The following is an 18,024-nucleotide window of genomic DNA, read 5'->3' as shown; positions in this document are numbered from 1 at the left end:
ACCTATTTGTTCCATTTCTTGAACCAAGTGGCTAGTATTGATACGTACCTCAGCAGCTGCATGTGAGAAAACTGTCAAGGCATGATGGATGTACTGTTACATACTTTCTAATGTATCCACTTTGTTCTTTATCCAAGAGCTTTCAAGCTATATGTCTAGACTTCAACTCGAACACCAGATTTTCAGAGGAGAATCTCTGTAGGCTTTCCTGAACATCAGGTTACTTCACTGTGTGCCTAATTTCAATTGCACAGCTTTAAAAGTGTTGTTCCATGTATTTTAAACAAACACCACCTGATGTGTTTAACTATTACCATATCTTCTATTCGCTCTGCAACATTCTTGTACTCCAGTAGCTCTGCAGTACACAGCTCCATACCTCTGCATTTCTAGGTGAAAATGTTTGCTGAGACCTGCCTTTCCTCCAATACACACTCATCTTAACATATCTTACAAAGCAGACTTGTCAAAATAGCACTTTTAAAAATGAAAGTTCATCAGCTTAACCAAGAGCATCTCAGCAACTTCTGATTTAGTGATGAGATTGTTAATATTTCCTAACAGTTAATCTATATTCAACTAAGCAGTCACGATGATTATTTCAGCAACTACTTTAACATGGGCAAAGGATTACGTGCAATGAAAGCAACTGTAAAAGAAAGGAACACTAACATCTCACATGTCCTATGGTATTTAAAACCTGTTTAATTATTTTCCTTTACTACTTTTTAAGGCTGCAAAGCACTGATGTATCTGGGTAAAGAAATCTCCAAAGCATTAAAGAATCCGGTAAGGCAAAATTTGTTTTTTGTTGGCAAGGCAGACACATTTTAAAGAGGCACAATATTACCATCTTTTTTTTCCCAAGCAGAAGTAAAAGTTTACAATGGGTAGGCTATTCCAGTCCACGTAGAGCAGCTCTCATTTAAAAGACAAACCTACAAGGTTCCTTACACACTGTAGGCTTGATGCAGTGCTATAGCTGCTCAAAGCCCACTTCAACTGCTCCAACTCAGTTCTCAGTTAGCTTGTCCAAAGTATTAACAACAACTATTGTCAAGACATTGCTCCTGAGCTACACACAGGACAAAAAAAAAAAAAAACAAACCTGTTAGACTCTAGCACATCCCCCCAAACTACAAAGAGTTTAAAATGTCCCTTCTGTTATAAAAACCTGACCAACATGCACCAGTTAACAAAACAAAAGGAAAGGCAACCCTGCAAATCAAAAAGTTCAAACTACTTTTCTTAACTCCTAAAGACAAGGATCAGAAGGCTAGTGGTACTTGCTGTAGAGCTAGCAGAAATACACAAACACACACACATAAAGAAGTGGACATAACCTCAACTGTTCAAGCAAATATTATACCTGCTCATAACAATATAAACCCACCTGCCATGATGTCATCCAGCGTGTCATTGAGCGTCTGAGCAGGGCTGGCTACCATTAACCCTTGCTGTGTTTCTGTCAGTATTCCTTGCCCCAGCCCTGCTAGTTGTGCTTGGCCCAACACTGGCTGTCCAACTATAACACCTTGCAGTTCTGTAAGATTTGCGATGGACCCTGGAGGTAAGGAACCTGCTGCCAGAGGCAAAGCTTGTGGCATGGCAAGAGGCTGAATTGGTGCAAAACCCATCTGTGCAGCAGCTTGCTGAGGATCATCTTTAAGTAAGATGGGGTCGACTTGCTGTAATCGTGCATAGTCTCCCTCTGAGAGTTGTTCTCCTACCCCAACAGGAGTCAGTAGTCCCAGATGCTGGCAAGACTGTTGCTGCTGCTGGAGCTGAATTCTTTGCGCTTTTACCTCTAGGTATTGCTTTTTTAGCTGCTGCTGAGTTTTCAGTTGTAACTCTCGCTCCACCTTCTGTAGTTCTTCCAAAATCTTTTGTTTCTTCTGAATTTGTTCCTCCCTTGTTTTGTTCAGCTCCTCAATCTTCTCTTTGGTGAGCTGGTCGGCATGTGCCAATTCCAAGGACTGCAGCTGAGCGTTCTTCTCTATGGCTTCTTTTATCCTCTGTTCCAGCTCTGTCAACTTGCCCTGAGCCTCTTCTACAATGCTCTCTGGAGACTGATTGGTGATGTAACCCTGTACATCCTGGTTGTTTGCTGGCAAATGACTGCTGGACTTTTGTTTAGAAGCAGCTGTGTGAAAAAGAAACCCCCTCAGAACCAATGGAAGTGCATATGAATGGCATCCTCATTATAGACCTACTGTTGGGATGCTAACTGGCCAGTTGTGCACCAAGACACAGCATCCATAGAAGGTCAGCGTGCACTGTAAGGCCCTCAAAGAAAGCCGTATCTGTCACTATCAATTTTAATACAGCAACCAGATTGCAATTTAACGCTACAGATTACTGCACATACATTCCAAATAACCCTGTGCTATGTTGACATATTTACTCCAACAATTGTTACCCTTTTGTCAAATGAAGTGAAGTGCCGCTGTTAACAAGTGGTGCTACAAGATAAGTGGGAAAAAAAGAAAGGAAATGCTGTCTCTTTACTTGATGTTTTGCATCTGGTATCATGTTAAAACAAACATATGGTTACAGCCCTGAAGCACAGCAAAAGCGATGCAAAAGCATCTTGAGGGACAGGTGACTTGTTCTAGGCCACCAGTTTTGTGAATAACTCAGTACATTTTTGGAAGAACTATACTTTCTATGACTATTGAATCCTTTCACTACAAGTATTCAGCTTTGCTCAGTTGACAACGCTAGAAACCAGGAGACTCATTTATATTTAGCATGATCTAACAGGGTATGTTTAGCCACTACATTTTATCCTTAGCAGACACGATTTTGCCTGTGTCAAAACTCAGCTCTCTGCCCAGGCAAGGCAAATATTTCAGCCTTCCTTTAAGAATCAGCGATGGACTAATCCATTTCATCTTTTATGAAGAAGTCCACAGTAACACAGCTGACATAGTCTGCCATACCAGTTGGAGAAGGAACAATTGGTTAATTTTGAAGGGAGAAAGGCAAATCAAAACCAAGGATTTGTGTCAGTGGAGGTGCCCAGTTTCTTCCAGTCATCCTCGCTGTATTTCCAGAACAATACAAGTGCACACACAGTATTAATTTTATGACATGCACGCCTGTATTTGCACTATTGCTGATCCTTGATAAAAAATGTTTTGGAAGAGAATTCTTAAGTACAGAAAGTGTTACATGTCAAAAAGTTGATATCAAAATGGATGCAAATTTAGTCCTAGGAGGAACTGAGCCACATCAGACTAAGTATTTTATAGTACAAGAAATTCCACCTTCAACCAAATCAGTCAAACCCGCTCCAAGACTGCTATCCTAAGTAAACACAAGTTCCAAATCAGCTACAAAAGGGAGATTAATTCTGTTTTTACAACTTCAGTGATCAAATTTCTATAGGCTTCTTTGTGACACTTTGCATTAGTCCAGTATGTCAGACTAATACATATATTAAACATTTACTTCGGCAAATTTCTTGACACTTTATGATTACAGGGTTAAATGACTGATACTTTATATTTGGTGGATAAGCAATCCTCAAAAAAATATTACAGTTTGTTTGACTGAATCCATAAACACTCTTCACAGGAACTACTCTGCCAGAAGTGCAACCCTCTATCTTCTACTAAGGAAGGATATTTAGAAAATAAGCTCCAGAACTAAGACTGACCTTTATTTCTGATGGGAAGCGTTGTAGCGACATTAGCAGGGGGTTTGTCAGGCTCCTGGGGTGGGACGACCATAGGCAGCGCCTGCACTGGTACACGAGGAGCCTAAAATGTTGGATACTAACAGATTACTTTTCTCATACACCAGTCTAGTTATAATTCAACAGAAGGTAAGCAAAACCCCTTTGAAAAGCAACCTTTCATGGTAACTAATAACATTTTACACAGTCTTTTAATACACTGAGTTCAATACTTAATCATATTATCATCCGACTTGCATATACTTTGCATTTTTAACCTATGAAATTAAGTGCCAAACACTCATCTTGGTATGGTACAATGCTACACTTAAATTAAGCAAAGACAAGCCACAATTGGATACAAATGTAGTTCTTAAGAGCCTCATTAAAGCAGACCTTTTCACTTGCTGGGATTTTTTTTCCTCATCTTTTCCAATAATAGTTATAGAGCAGTAAGAAGAACAACAAAAGCGCTATACAGTGATGCTCAAAAAGTCTTCACCATTTTCATGACAGCTCAAAGTAATTTTCATTGTATTCCACCTACAGCTCAGCAGTCCATGAAATGACATGATTGACTCCTCATCTGTAAGCTCTTGAGTAAGCTGCAAAAAGAAATGCAAAAAAACCAAAGGATCCACAGCCCTTAAATCTTACCCTATTTAAATCATGGGATGGTGGGGTCAGCTGAGTAGCATCAGGTGGAGGAGCAGAAAGCAAGTTGTTTGGGTAATCTAGAAGGTAACAAACCACACTGGTATGACCCCCTTTTGCTGCCTCTATCAACATAGTTGATCCATCCTAAAGAGGGAAAGATGACATATTTAGAAAACAGTATCATCAAAACATAACACTGAAGCAGTACAGAAGACAACACAATATAGAATTAAGACTACTTTAATAACTATTCATTCAATCTGCATTAAGTCCACATCTCAGTTTAAGGACTCTATATTAAATATTTCAAAAAAACCTAGTACTACTTAAAATTTTCCTTCCTCCTCCACAATTACAGCCTTGTAACTGGAGTGCAACCTTTACATTCACAGTAATCAACAGACAGAACTCCTAACTCAAACTTCTATAAATATGTTCATGAGCAAAATGCCTGCTCATGGCAATACTAGGGTTTGGATCTTAATCCTACTTAAATCATGACATGCTGGGTTAGTTGCACAAAATATAAAGGGAGCAAATTGGCTTGGATATAATTGATTTTAAGACCATCTCAGAGCAAAGTAAGGTAGCTGAGTGACAAACCTTCAATCTGTGTGTAGGATCAGCACCATGAGCTAGCAGTAACTCCACAACTGCCAAATGACCTCCTGCACAGGCCAGCGACAATACTGTGTGATCATTGTTAGCTGTGGTCCTATTCACATTTGCTCCTTCAAAAACAGAGGGGGAAAGATGATGTAGAAAAAGAAGAAAACTTCAACCTGATCTCCTCTTCCATAAGTGTCAGAAAGTTAACTTTTTTCTTAAATATGAAAACCTAGTTCTCTACGGCTGCCATCTTAAAACTGGTAAATTAATTAAATTGAACAGTCAATTGTTACTAGCATTGGAACATTTAACACGTCACAGTCACTGAACCCAAGGTCTTGCCAGCTGCCTAATAGTTTTAAGGTAACTCAACTCTTGGCACATATGGCTCCAAAACAAAGGGCAACCCTACCTGGACAAGCACTCCAAACCCACTGTTCATATGGCTATGGTGGGAAGTGTGCGACACCACACAGCAGGTGAACCTACTGACTTGAAGTTTGCCAGCAATTGTGCCAGAACCATGACTCTAAAAAAAGTGCTAAGATCCAACACGTGGATCCATGCATCTTAGTACCAGCAAGAAGATGACTAGTTGTAGCTCTGGTTCTTTAGTCTGCAATCTACATAGGGAAAATTACATCACACTGGAAGCTTTAGGCCAGTCCCGCTCCATACAAGGTACAAGAAAAACTGCTTAGTATCAGCTCAAGAGAAAGAAACAGTGATTCTGAGATCTGTATCAACTCCATGCATTCAACAGTGCCACAGGCTGGAGCTGATAAGTTCTGACAACATAAAGCAAGTTACAGTCAAAACTTTGAAGCAAACAGGCACTTGAAATTAAACTTTGCCAAACACAGTTCTCAAAAGTTACATAGAGAGCATGGAGACACAGTGTTAGGGAACAGACTGCCTCAGTTTATTGAATTATTGGGTATGCCACTTACAGAACTTGGTTTGAAACTGCTCATATAGAATTCGCTTAGCATAAGTAGTAAGCCTTTGAACTTTCTGCTTCATTACGTAAAAAAGGTCTCAGAGTCTTCAAGCTAGAAGATAAGGGAAGCTGTGTTCCCAGAGATAAGGAACAGAGCAGCATCTAACAGAAGCACATTTTGGCTATTACTAAGAATTTTTTTTCCTCAGCAATGGGTTGAAAACAGCAACTGAAGGTCAGAACTTCAATTGACAGTCCACCTGACAAAAATGAAAAGGTTCAATGAAGAACAGGGGACCCCAGACTAATTTTGCAATTAGCCCAGAATGACACATGGGGGGGTGAGGGCTTGGATTATGGGGGTATAATTGTCCAAGTTGTTTTTTTCTACTGATGGGGACCCAGGCAAGTTGCTGAAGCTGCTCTATGCAGAACCATACAAATAAATTATTTATTTTGGAAGAACTTATAGAATTCATGCCTGAGTCTTTGCTGCATGCAACTGAGGGAAAAGAAGCTTCCTTAACATCCAGTAACCACTACTACTGTTGCTGCTTTTACCAGGAATTTATAGACTGAAACAGAGCTATTTTAGAAGTAGTTGCAGTTCCCACTAATCTCACCACAATCCAGAGGTGATCATTACATGCTTAGTTGGAAGCAATAACCTACTTAAGTTAAATTATTTGAAACAAATCCAAGGAAGTCACATTATTAGTACTGACACATACTTAACTTCATGCATTTCTTACAGTAGGAAAACCAAAACCTCTTCACACACTTACCTTTGCTAATCAAGAACTGAACAGTGCAAACATGACCTGCCCTCGCTGCTTTCATTAGAGGAGTTCTTCCACCTTCTGATTCATGCTCCTAGAGCAGATAAAGACAGGCTTAAAATTGAAAATTCAAAAGCAGCACATGTAAAAGGATGCAATTCTGCCTTTTTGGGTTTTTTTTGAATGGAAAGACACCAGACATGGAAGAACCCAGTATTTTACAATCTACAGACAACAAAATTGCAATAACGTTTCAACTGAGTGTCTCTTGCAGATAAACTAGAGTATCTACCCACCTTTGTACAGGTATAAGACGAGAAGCATTCAAGCATATGGTGGGGACTATAGTTAAACAAAATGCATTCTGCCATGCTTAACTTCACTTTTTGGTAACATACTGACATACAACCCTACTGAAATGTAAAAATGTATTTACCTCTATTATCTTATTTCCATTAAAGTATACAATATAGATCACATCAGAACTATCAACTATTTGCTGCTTAAGGAACCAAAATTTGCAGGTCCAAATATTAACCCATAATCAGCCCAACATTTCCAACTGAATACCATTCTGGACTGCACATGACAAAAAAAATACCCCACACAAACACATTTTTCTGTACAAGAAATCTTGAATGGCTTGAGAATACTTTAGATATCTAAGCACCCAAGTCCTGCACCTCACTTAAGCACATTCAGGTAATTAAATAGTCTAAAATGCATTAGAAAAGCATCACTAATTCTCAGTTAAAAGGAAAAAGTTAAAGGATAATTTGAATACAACTATAACAATAACAGCCAATGCACTAAGTTTACAGCAATGAATATAGGACCAAAAAAACCCACAAACCAAAAAACACATGCATCATTTTATTTCCTAACTATGTTTTTTTAAGAAGGTAATGGCTTACCAGATCTGCACCTGCCTGAAGTAAGACATCTGCTACATCAGTATGGCCATTTTCACAGGCATATGTCAGTGCTGTGTCACCTGTTGCTGTTGTTGCATGCACATTAGCCCCTGAAGCAGTAGTGACGAGCATGTAAGGTTTATGGAGTTCATTACAGAAAATATGCAAGTTTCTTCATAATCTTTACCAGATCAGATAAAAACTTTTAATTTCCCCCTTCCAACCCAACTTCTATGAAACTGGTAAATTAAATCTAAAGGAATAACAAATAAATCAATAAAACTCACAAAACAACAACAAAACAAAACAAAAAAAAAAAGAAAAAAAATCCACACAGAACACACCTAGAACTTCAGTTTCAAGGGAGCTTACATCAACTCTATCTTCAATAGCTTAATTAGTAAACTACTTAAGGTTCCACAAACCTTTTCCATCAACTTCAAGAAGCTGCTAATGAATACATAATCAATACGGAAAAAGATTTTTTTTTCTTAAGGTTACATTAAGTCTTGACAAAACAGTTAACAAAATTACTCCATACCTGCAGCTAATAAATATTTAACTAGCTCCAAATGACCCTCTTGAGCAGCTTCCATCAAAGGTGTGGAACAACCAAGTTCTATGTCAGCTCCTGCTTTAATAAGAAAATCTGCAACCTCCAAAAAACCTCCACAGCAAGCCAGAGTTAATGCAGTTTCTTGCGTCTCCTCTGTTTGAGCATTGATGTTTGCTCCTTCAAAAAAAAAAACAAACACAAAGCACCAAAACCACACATGTATCAGCCTTCCAATACCTAAGGGGGGCCTACAAGAGAGTGGAGAGGAACTTGTTAACAAGGGCATGCAGTGATAGGACAAGGGGTTAACAGCTTTAAACTGAAAGAGGGTAGACTTAGACCAGATCTAAGGAAGAAATTCTTCACCTTGAGGGTGGTGAGGCACTGGAACAGGCTGCCCAGAGAAACTGTGGATGCCCCATCCCTGGAAGTGTTCAAGGCCAGGCTGGACAGAGCTTTGAGCAACCTGGTCTAGTGGAAGGTATCCCTGCCCATGGCAGGGGAGTTGAAACTAAATGAGCTTTAAGGTCCTTCCAACCCAAAGTATTCTATGATTCTAAGAACTATAGTCCACAGAAAGGAGCCCTGTAGTTACCTTGACCAAGTAACAGCGCCACCATCTCTTCATGGCCTTCTCTAGCTGCTTCCATTAGTGGTGTGTATCCTTCATCGTTTACCTCTTCCAAGTTAGCTCCACGTTCAATTAACAAAGCTGCCAGTTCAACATGCCCACCACATGCTGCCAAGGTCAACGGAGACTCAAAAGAGTCAGCAGGCATGTTTACCTGAGCTCCACTGTCCAGAAGTAATCTTGCCACTTCCACATGGCCATCCTAGGAATTCAAAAAAAACAACATCCAAAGACAGTCAACATATAAAAATTGCTATTATTCTCCAAAGCTTTAAGTAGTCACCCAGTCAAATTCCATCAGAAATCACAGGAAGCAAGGAGTAAGCAAGTCCAAAAATACAATGAAACTTGCTTAATCTTTTTCCTAAGTATTTGAATAAAGGGTAAAAATCTAGTATTGAACAGACACCTGAAGAAACTTTGAGCATGTTTTACTGAATATGCTCAATTTAAAACTGAAATACTGTGAACCACTAATCAAACCTTCCTGCCTATGGTGTAAGAAACGAGCTAGTCAACTTCTTCATATCAGGCTCAAGTTCAAGTGTTTGGGACCAACTTAGTCATGGGGAAAAAAGTAAAAAAGTAGTAAGAAAGAGCTCAATACTACTTTAAAAGCTTGCCTCCTCCACAAGAATGGTATCAAAACCCTCTAACACCCAGAATTCCTCTTCATTCAAGACTGTAGACACAGAACAGTAGAGTACCACATTAGCCAAAGAAAACAAATTCTAAAAATCAAGCTACCACTTGAATGTCTTTCTTGTGTTCTTCCAAATTTACAACTAACAACATAAGTACTCAAAAACATACAGGAGTATTAGAAGAGCTTAAATCAATCTAAAAAAAAATAATAAAAAGCAACCCCCTTTTTTCTAGGACATTCCAAGATGTTTTGATATTCTTTCCAAAACCGCAAAACCTTTCATTATCATTAAGTCACTCAATGCACTCAGTCAAAAAGAGGGTAATATTTTGTGGTTGGGTTTTTTTGTTTGTTTGTTTTAAACATTCAGAATGCAGTTCATCATTAGTTTTAAAAACAACACAAGTCAGGCATACACTTCACCCTGACATCCATTACCAGCTTTTGAGGAAGGAAGCAGAAGAGAGGATAGGGTTTAGAAGTTTAACAACTTTGCTTCCTTCCATTCTTAAAATAGCTGTGCATTACATTGCTTGCCTCTTGGCTCCTGCAAAACTATTTCACCTACTGCTCCAATAAACAGCAGAGTCAAGTTTTCACTTTCTCCTTCCTTGAGAAAAGCCAAAACAAGGCCATTTGTCTGGGATTCCTCATACATCACAGGAGCCACCTAAACAACAGACTTCCCTTGTCAGGATCATGGCAGGTTTTTCCAGGTACCACTGTCACATCGTCAAATTCATTTTACCACAACATAGTTTAGAGACAAAGAAAAAACTGAGCACATGGTCTTTGCCATGTTTTCAGTATGTTAGAAATTCATGAACTATTTGAAGTGGCTTTTCAGCTATATGTTTACACTGGAGCCCTAACAGTGACATATCCAACTGCCATTCAGTTCTGCTTTTGTTTAGACAGAGGCAGAAACCAACTTGGTCACTGTGATCCAACAACAGCACAAACTCTCCAAGCCGGTTCTCTCTGTGAGGAAGTAGTCATCATGCAAACTTGGAGTAACCATAATGGGGAAAGGCCTGACACACAAAACACAGGAGGGCTGCAAAGGAAAAGCAGCAGCTTACCAGGAATGGGAGGCTATCAGAATTTGTCACTGAACAAGGTAAACACATCTTGATTTCAGGTGAACTAGTAAGAGGCAGCAAACTGTAGTCATTGCCATCTTTGCCAAGGTAGAAATTACAATTCCCAAAAGCTCTTTTCCAGGCAAAATACAAAACAGCATCTGACACTTTTAGGCTTCATTCTCTTAAGTGTTTTATGCCTCCTCCTGATATTGAGGGAGCAGAACATGATCATCTCTCTGAAAAGTATCTAGGACATATTAACTAGGACACATCCATCTATTACATGAAATGACAATACTATTTTAGGGAAAAAAACTCTTAAGACTCCATGGAGAAAGACTCCATTTTCCTCAGGGAAATGCAGAGATGGTGTCTGAAGCATCAGGCTCTGGCAAGATAGCTCACTAATCATCCCTGAGTCATGACAAGTATGGCAAATGGCAGTATAAAGGTCTGCTTCAAAGTTTCTCACATGGGCCAAGTGGCCTTGAGAATTACTCATGTGGCTAAGCAGTGGCAGTTATTTCTACCTCTGCTTCAACAAACCTCACACTGGGGTGGTACTGTTCAGCTCTTCAACAGCTTAAAAAGCCTTGTAAATGCTATTTGATCACAAAGTGCAAAAGTACACCAATCATATTTTAAAGATCAACCATTTGTGGGCAATCAGTACTCAGCCCTCACTGCAGAAGATTAAGTTACTTCAGAAAGAGGAAGTGCAAACTATACAGCCTGCTTTTAGCTCCCACAAGGCAAGTCATATTGCCCAGCAACTCATGTGCATTAAACCAGTATTACTGCTGCCTCTAGAAAAAAAGCTGTTAGTCAGAAGTCTTCCTGAATGCCTTGTAAGACAAGGTTTAAACAGTCTCACAGGCCTGTAGGGTAAGACACACAAACAGTTCTGTAAACATCTACTCAAGTTCAACACTACCTTAGAGAAGGCAATTTTCTTCTGTTACAGAAAGGCAACAAATGTTTCTGCAGAAAAGAACATACCCAGATGAGAAACCTCTGCCCTGCTTTACATCAAACTGCAACAGAAGTTGTTCCCTTCTCTTAAACAGAGCTGAAGGTAATGAGATTCTCAACTATATCAGTTTTGAACAGCACTGTGGAAATTCCTACATCGCAATAGTTTCCTGCAGAAATAAGATGCAGATATTTTTTTTTTTCCCCATTGCTCAGTAAGTCTTTAATAAGAAAAGGATCTCAACATTTCTGCAAGTCTGATGGACTTCTGTTAGTCTGTTGGTGGAGGGAAGAGGGCAGAAGAAGGTAGCAAGGAAAAAAAGGCTTGCTCCATGGCTCCATGAAGTAGCAGCTTTCTCTGCAAATTTCTCATCTGTGAAGAAGCCATCCCAATGAGGTGGCTATTGTAACATCAAACAAGTTAATCATATTGTCACCTTCCACGGAACTCACTGCAAGGACAGCATCCTTGATATTTATATGGTTAATCTATTAAGATTTCAGATTGAGATAAACAAAAGCTAAAGTCCTGTTTATTTATATACCTTTCTTTCTAATGACTTTCTGAGAAGTGTAATGGTTTATGCCAATGATTTCCCTATCTGAAACCATTAACTTCCTTGAATGGACATAACTGGCTGATTTTAGAACGTTAGAGTTATTTCAGGAAAGGGAAGATTAAATAAGGATTTGAGTCACTCTCCTAAGACCACAGATCCACGAGACACTACACAAGGCTTATGATGTGAAAAAAAAAAAAACATGATCAATCTAGTTAGAGTGGTGGGTAAGAAGGAAACATAAAACACGAGTTTTCAGTTTTACGTTGAAGTCTATATTCAGTAGGAGGATTTAGAATATGCTGGCATAAGGCACAAACAAACTACTGACCTACATATCCATGCTGCAGCTATGCATCCTGAATAGCAGAGGAAACCTGCAGTAAGCATTGCACAACAGCCTAGTGCAATTCAGGGTAACAAAGAAAACAGAGGGATGCCTATTCCTGTTCCATTTTGTTTTGTTTTCTTTTCTCCAGCAGGAAAAGTTTCACAACATTCTCAGTTCTGCCAACCTCTCGTCTTGACCAGCATTCATAAACTCATGGTACTGTACTAACTTCCCTAAGAGGAGGTACCAAAGTCTAAAAAAATTCCTGGAGGACACATAAAGGGAATAAATGGGTACATTTATTCCATCATCAAAAGAAATCTCCAAAGGAAAAGGCCAAAACAATTGAATCCTCTTACCTCAGGTATATGTAGGAAACAGATTTCAAGTAAGATAAATGCATTCAAGATGATGCAGATACAGAATCATAGAATCATTGTGGTTGGAAAAGGCCTTTAAGATCATAGAGTTCAACCATTAACCAACACTGCGAAGTCCACCTACATTGCTGTTCAAGCCTAACAGTACTTCAAACAGAAAAAGCTATCTGAAGCCATTGATTTACCTAGTTTTCTTTACAATGAAAGCCTGGAAGAATTCCAAGTTTGGCATCAATTATACCATTCCAGTATTAAAAAGTACTCAAATGAAACCTTTGTGATGAAAAGTGTAATTCAAAAATCAGATTTGTCAGAATCTCACTCATTTTTATAAAAAGGTGATCTATTTTATGCTGTCATTGCCTCAGATGTGCAAAGCGGTAACATGGAAGTCCTCTTATTAGTAAAAAGTTAACTATTTCCTCTACCATTTCCTAGCTGCTTCCCAAACAGTTTCTGAACCTGTGCTTTCATGGAGTAAGTGGCCATGTGAACCACACAGAAACAAGTTGCACAACCACATCTAAACACAACCACCTACACTGGTAGAACAGAATTTCACTTACAAATCCCTTAAATGTGACATAGGTAGGTTAAATAACTCTAATATCCCAGTTATGACCATATTCACTATGTTTAGCACACATTAGAACTGTTAAAAGCATTTCAACAGCCACCAAGAATCTTCTGCTTCAAGTTATTTTTTTAGAGATTCCCCTAATAAAGGATTTTACCATTTTACCAACTGAAAGTTGCTCGCACAGAGCAAAAGAAAAAAGGTTCTGTTCAAATAACTTACTATTATTTACTTCTTGATATCTCTTCAAGTCACTGATGTCTCTGAACTCTGATAACAAAAATATTTGTTTCAAACCAGGCCTCCATGACTACTGAAGGGCAAAAATCAAATCTCATATAACAAAAGGAAAGACGCAGCCTACAGAAGCTGCTTTGGGACAAGTGAGCACAGCCTTGCTCACTGACTTCTGCCACTTGAGAAAAAAAATACAAGTGCAGCTGGACATTAGGAAACCCAGTTATTTAAAGGATGGGTTAATAGACCTCTCCCGTCAATGCTCACATGAAAGTTTTAGCTGATGTCTCCTAAGAATTCAACTACATTGTTAGCAATAGGAGGGACAAGTTCAATTCGCTGAATTAGGAAGTGCCCTTTTTCAGCCACGTATTTCTCCCCATCTCCCACCTAATTTCTTCTACCAAAGGACTATCAAGTAGAGTACCAAAACATCACGTGGTTAGGTTGTGTACCAAAAAGAGGCCAAAAGCAATTTCTTTGTTCATCTTCAGGAAGCAAAGAGAGAGTACATATGCCTTGCTGCTAAAGCCATACATCTCTTACCATGCAAGCCTCCATGAGGGCAGTATGCATTTCATCCGTCTTGTGTTCCTGGTCTGCACCAGCTTCCAGCAGAAATCGCACCATTTCCAGATGGCCTGGATGGAGAAAATTTTTAACAGAAACTACTTTAGCAAGTGCATTTCACAAGTCAGAGAAAACGCCTAAAGTACATAATTAAGGTAATAGATAGCCATTTTACAACACACTCAAAAATCCCATGAAACACTCTCAAAAGTCATGTTCATATCTATGCATTCAACATAACAGAAGCTTAATAGTGTATTTACTATAAATACAGTCCAATTCACTTACTTTCTAAAATCACATCTGCACTACATGCATTCCTTGAGGTGATATTAGAGCTGAGTAGTGCACACTCCAGAAATCTTTCATGATGATTTATTATGTACAGAGATATTGGGATTTTTCCATCTACAGCATGTTGGTTTGTTGTTTTTAGAGAGGTGTTGGAGAATATTTTTTCCCCTCTTCTTGCTTGACATTAAGGATTTAGGGTTACTGTTTCTATAATTGGCATTCTAGCCGGTCCCTGACTTCACATCAGCCCTCAGACCTTCACACTTCCAAGTATACTCTTGTGATTCAACCATCTGTAAGAATCCTCCCAAGATGAGGACACCTAACAGCTTTTTGAAAGTATTTGCTCTCAAACACTCCGTTTATTTATGACTATAGTTCACCACATCTCATATGTGTGCCAAGTCCAGCCAACTTCACTATACAGGCAAGACCAATAAAACATGCAAGCATATAAACCCAAGTCAAAGAAAAAAAAGTAATGGAACAGCTTATCCTTGGTGCCATCTCAAGGCATATGAAGGATAAGACGGTTATTAGGGGCAGTCAGCATGGCTTTACCAAGGGTAGGTCATGCTTGACCAACCTCATAGCCTTTTATGAGAATGTAACAAGGTGGATGGATGATGGCAGAGCGGTGGTTGTGGTCTACCTTGACTTCAGTAAGGCCTTTGACATGGTCTCCCACAGCATCCTAGTTGCTAAGTTGAGGAGGTGTGGCCTAGACAATAGAGTAGTGAGCTGGGTTGCAAACTGGCTTAAGGAGAGAAGCCAGAGAGTGGTAGTCAATGGTGCGGAGTCTAGTTGGAGGCCAGTATCTAGTGGAGTACCTCAGGGGTCTGTACTGGGGCCAGTATTATTCAATATATTCATTAACGATTTAGACAAGGGAATAGAGTGTACTATCAGCAAGTTTGCTGATGACACTAAGCTGGGAGGAGTGGCTGACACGCCAGAAGGCTGTGCTGCCATCCAGCGAGACCTGGACAGGCTGGAGAGTTGGGTGGGGAATAACCTAATGAAATTTAACAAGGGAAAGTGTAGAGTCCTGCATCTGGGCAGGAACAACCCCAGGTTCCAGTATAGGTTGGGAAATTGCACATTAGAGAGCAGTGTAGGGGAAAGGGACTTGGGGGTCCTGGTGGACAATAGGATGACCATGAGCCAGCACTGTGCCCTTTTGGTCAGGAAGGCCAATGGCATCCTGGGGTGTATTACAAGGGGGGTGGTTAGTAGATCAAGAGAGGTCCTCCTTCCCCTCTACTCTGCCCTGGTGAGACCACATCTGGAATATTGTGTCCAGTTCTGGGCCCCTCAGTTCAAGAAGGACAGGGAACTGCTGGAGAGGGTCCAGCGTAGGGCAACAAAGATGATTAAGGGAGTGGAGCACCTCCCTTATGAGGAAAGGCTGAGGGAGCTGGGTCTCTTTAGTTTGGAGAAGAGGAGACTGAGGGGTGACCTTATTTGAGAAAAAACTTCTTCTCAGTGAGGGTGACAGAGCACTGGAACAGGCTGCCCAGGGAGGTTGTGGGGTCTCTTTCTCTGGAGACATTCAAGGCCCACCTGGACATGTTTCTGTGGGACCTCACCTAGGCGTTCCTGCTCCAGCAGGGGGATTGGACTAGATGATCTTTTGAGGTCCCTTCCAATCCCAAACATACTGTGATACAGTGATACTGTGTGAAAAAGTTTGCTGTATTGTAAGTCAGCATGACCATGGCTAAACCTTAACACTAAAAATACACCTAACACCACCATGATTAGTACAGGTACTGCCCACTATGAAGCTACATTGCCTTTTCACCCTTCCCACTAGATTTGGGAGAAGTCAGTGACCCTCTTGGTCCCAAAAGCCACATGTCTTTCTACTACAAGAGGCAAGCAGCCTAATGTTAGGAGTGTATTTTTATGACCTAAACATGAGATTTGGAGCAACACAGATGCAAAAGGGATAGAACAAAACATATGTAGATAAGGGGAAAAACATAAAAGCTTCAACATCTTCGCTTCTGTTCTGTCCCATATCAAAACTAACTTATCACAGACATTTAATTTTTCATCTCTCCTTTCCAACCTCACGTCAGGATTCAGAGCTCAAGCACTTTTTCAGGGAGGGAATGTTTTGGTGTCTCACTTCCCTTGTTCACAGACTTTGCTCCAATAGCCACCACAAAAAGAAATTATGATGGCTTCTGAGGGCGTTTGGCAGCACTGAATTTATCAAGGTAGGTAAAAGAAAACACATGAAAGACTAAGGCCATCTTCTGATGTTCCACAAGAAGTACCTTTGCTGCCGACATCAATTACTCTATGATGCCAAGAACCATTCTAATAGCTCTAATAAAACAAGTCCTAAGTGACGGTAACAGCAACTTCTCAGCTGTTTGAACAGATTTGTCCTATTAATTAAACATTAACTAAACAAATTGCTAGGGTGATGCAAGATAGCTGCCTAATACTCTAAGGAAGGCAAGAAAGGTCTATTACCTAAGCACTGACACCTAAAAGGCAAGGTCCTAGATACTGTGTTTTCCAAGTGCTAAGTTCTTTAAGTAACTTCTGAACCTAGGAAATGCATCTTGTAAAAATCTAGTAACATTACAGAAAACTTACCATACTTACTTTATGATGAAGTGTGTTATTTCCTTACCTCAAAACTAATTTAATAGAAAAAAGAAAAATCTTGTGAAGAATCGTAAAGACTCTAACAGAAGTTTTATATCCTGATACCTGCACTCTTCACACTGATCATCATTTCACGTATGGTAACCAAATGCTGTGTGTTATCACAGCCAAGACAAAAGCGGTAGAAAGTGTCTATTTGTAGCCTTTAAGTTCATTTTGTCCTAGACAGCAAGGCCAAATCAATACATGTTCGAAAAGACCTTCCACACTTGTCACACTTTTCACACCTTTGTTCACAAGTTTGGTATTCAGTACTATACCTTTGTAGCAAGCCAGCGTAAGTGCGCTCTCCTTAAATTCATTGGAATGTGTATTTATGCCTGCTCCATTTTCTAACAGCACTCTGGCCACTTCCACATGGCCGGCACTACCAGCTTCCATCAGAGGAGTGTGACCATTTTCATTATGGTCCTCAATGCTAGCACCCGATTCCAGCAGTACTTTCACAACATCTACGTAGCCACCAGCACAGGCATATGTAAGGGCTGTATTGCCTAAAGTCAGAAGAGAAAAAGGTTTGAAAACAGAACTTAGAATTTGATAGCATTTCTACATTGGGAGCCTCAACTTATGCTCCATTTAATTGCTTTTACCTCCCTATCTTATGAAACAAGTTTTTTTTCTCAAGCCACAGACCAAGAACTATAGGGAGAGGAAAAAATGCAAGTAACTGCACAAAGTAGCTCAGTGCCAACCAACCGACTATCTCCACATGCATGAGGACTGTACTGATGCACTCCTCTTCCCATTTCTCTCCCAGCTAATCCCAGTTTCTGTCACAAAATCCCATCCATTCTCCTATTAATCAGCAGGGAACTAGTATGCTGTAAAAATAAAAGCTCAAAATAAGGAGTAGAAGCAACTGCTGCTTCTAAAAAAAATGCCCACAGTCTTTACAAGGAGATAAAAACAAGCTCCATGG

General features: G+C 39.8%; 1 protein-coding gene across 4 annotated transcripts in view; it reads right to left on the bottom strand.

Annotated features, from left to right (window-relative positions):
- Positions 1–18,024, bottom strand: part of ANKRD17 (ankyrin repeat domain 17) — a 97,566-nt gene that overhangs the window by 30,123 nt on the left and 49,419 nt on the right. For all 4 annotated transcript variants that reach the window (XM_080343132.1, XM_080343134.1, XM_080343135.1 and 1 more), the window contains exons 6-15: positions 17,363–17,596; positions 14,100–14,194; positions 8,730–8,967; positions 8,120–8,311; positions 7,579–7,688; positions 6,671–6,758; positions 4,940–5,067; positions 4,337–4,480; positions 3,662–3,764; positions 1,394–2,143 (exon numbers count right to left, since the gene is read on the bottom strand). In XM_080343132.1, the coding sequence (XP_080199258.1) occupies positions 1,394–2,143; positions 3,662–3,764; positions 4,337–4,480; positions 4,940–5,067; positions 6,671–6,758; positions 7,579–7,688; positions 8,120–8,311; positions 8,730–8,967; positions 14,100–14,194; positions 17,363–17,596 (2,082 nt within the window). The remainder of the gene's footprint in view (positions 1–1,393; positions 2,144–3,661; positions 3,765–4,336; positions 4,481–4,939; positions 5,068–6,670; positions 6,759–7,578; positions 7,689–8,119; positions 8,312–8,729; positions 8,968–14,099; positions 14,195–17,362; positions 17,597–18,024) is intronic.

This window comes from Nesoenas mayeri (genome assembly GCF_963082525.1).
Source record: "Nesoenas mayeri genome assembly, chromosome: 4".
NCBI classification, from domain to species: domain Eukaryota; kingdom Metazoa; phylum Chordata; class Aves; order Columbiformes; family Columbidae; genus Nesoenas; species Nesoenas mayeri.
This window is presented reverse-complemented; position numbering and strand designations above follow the sequence as displayed.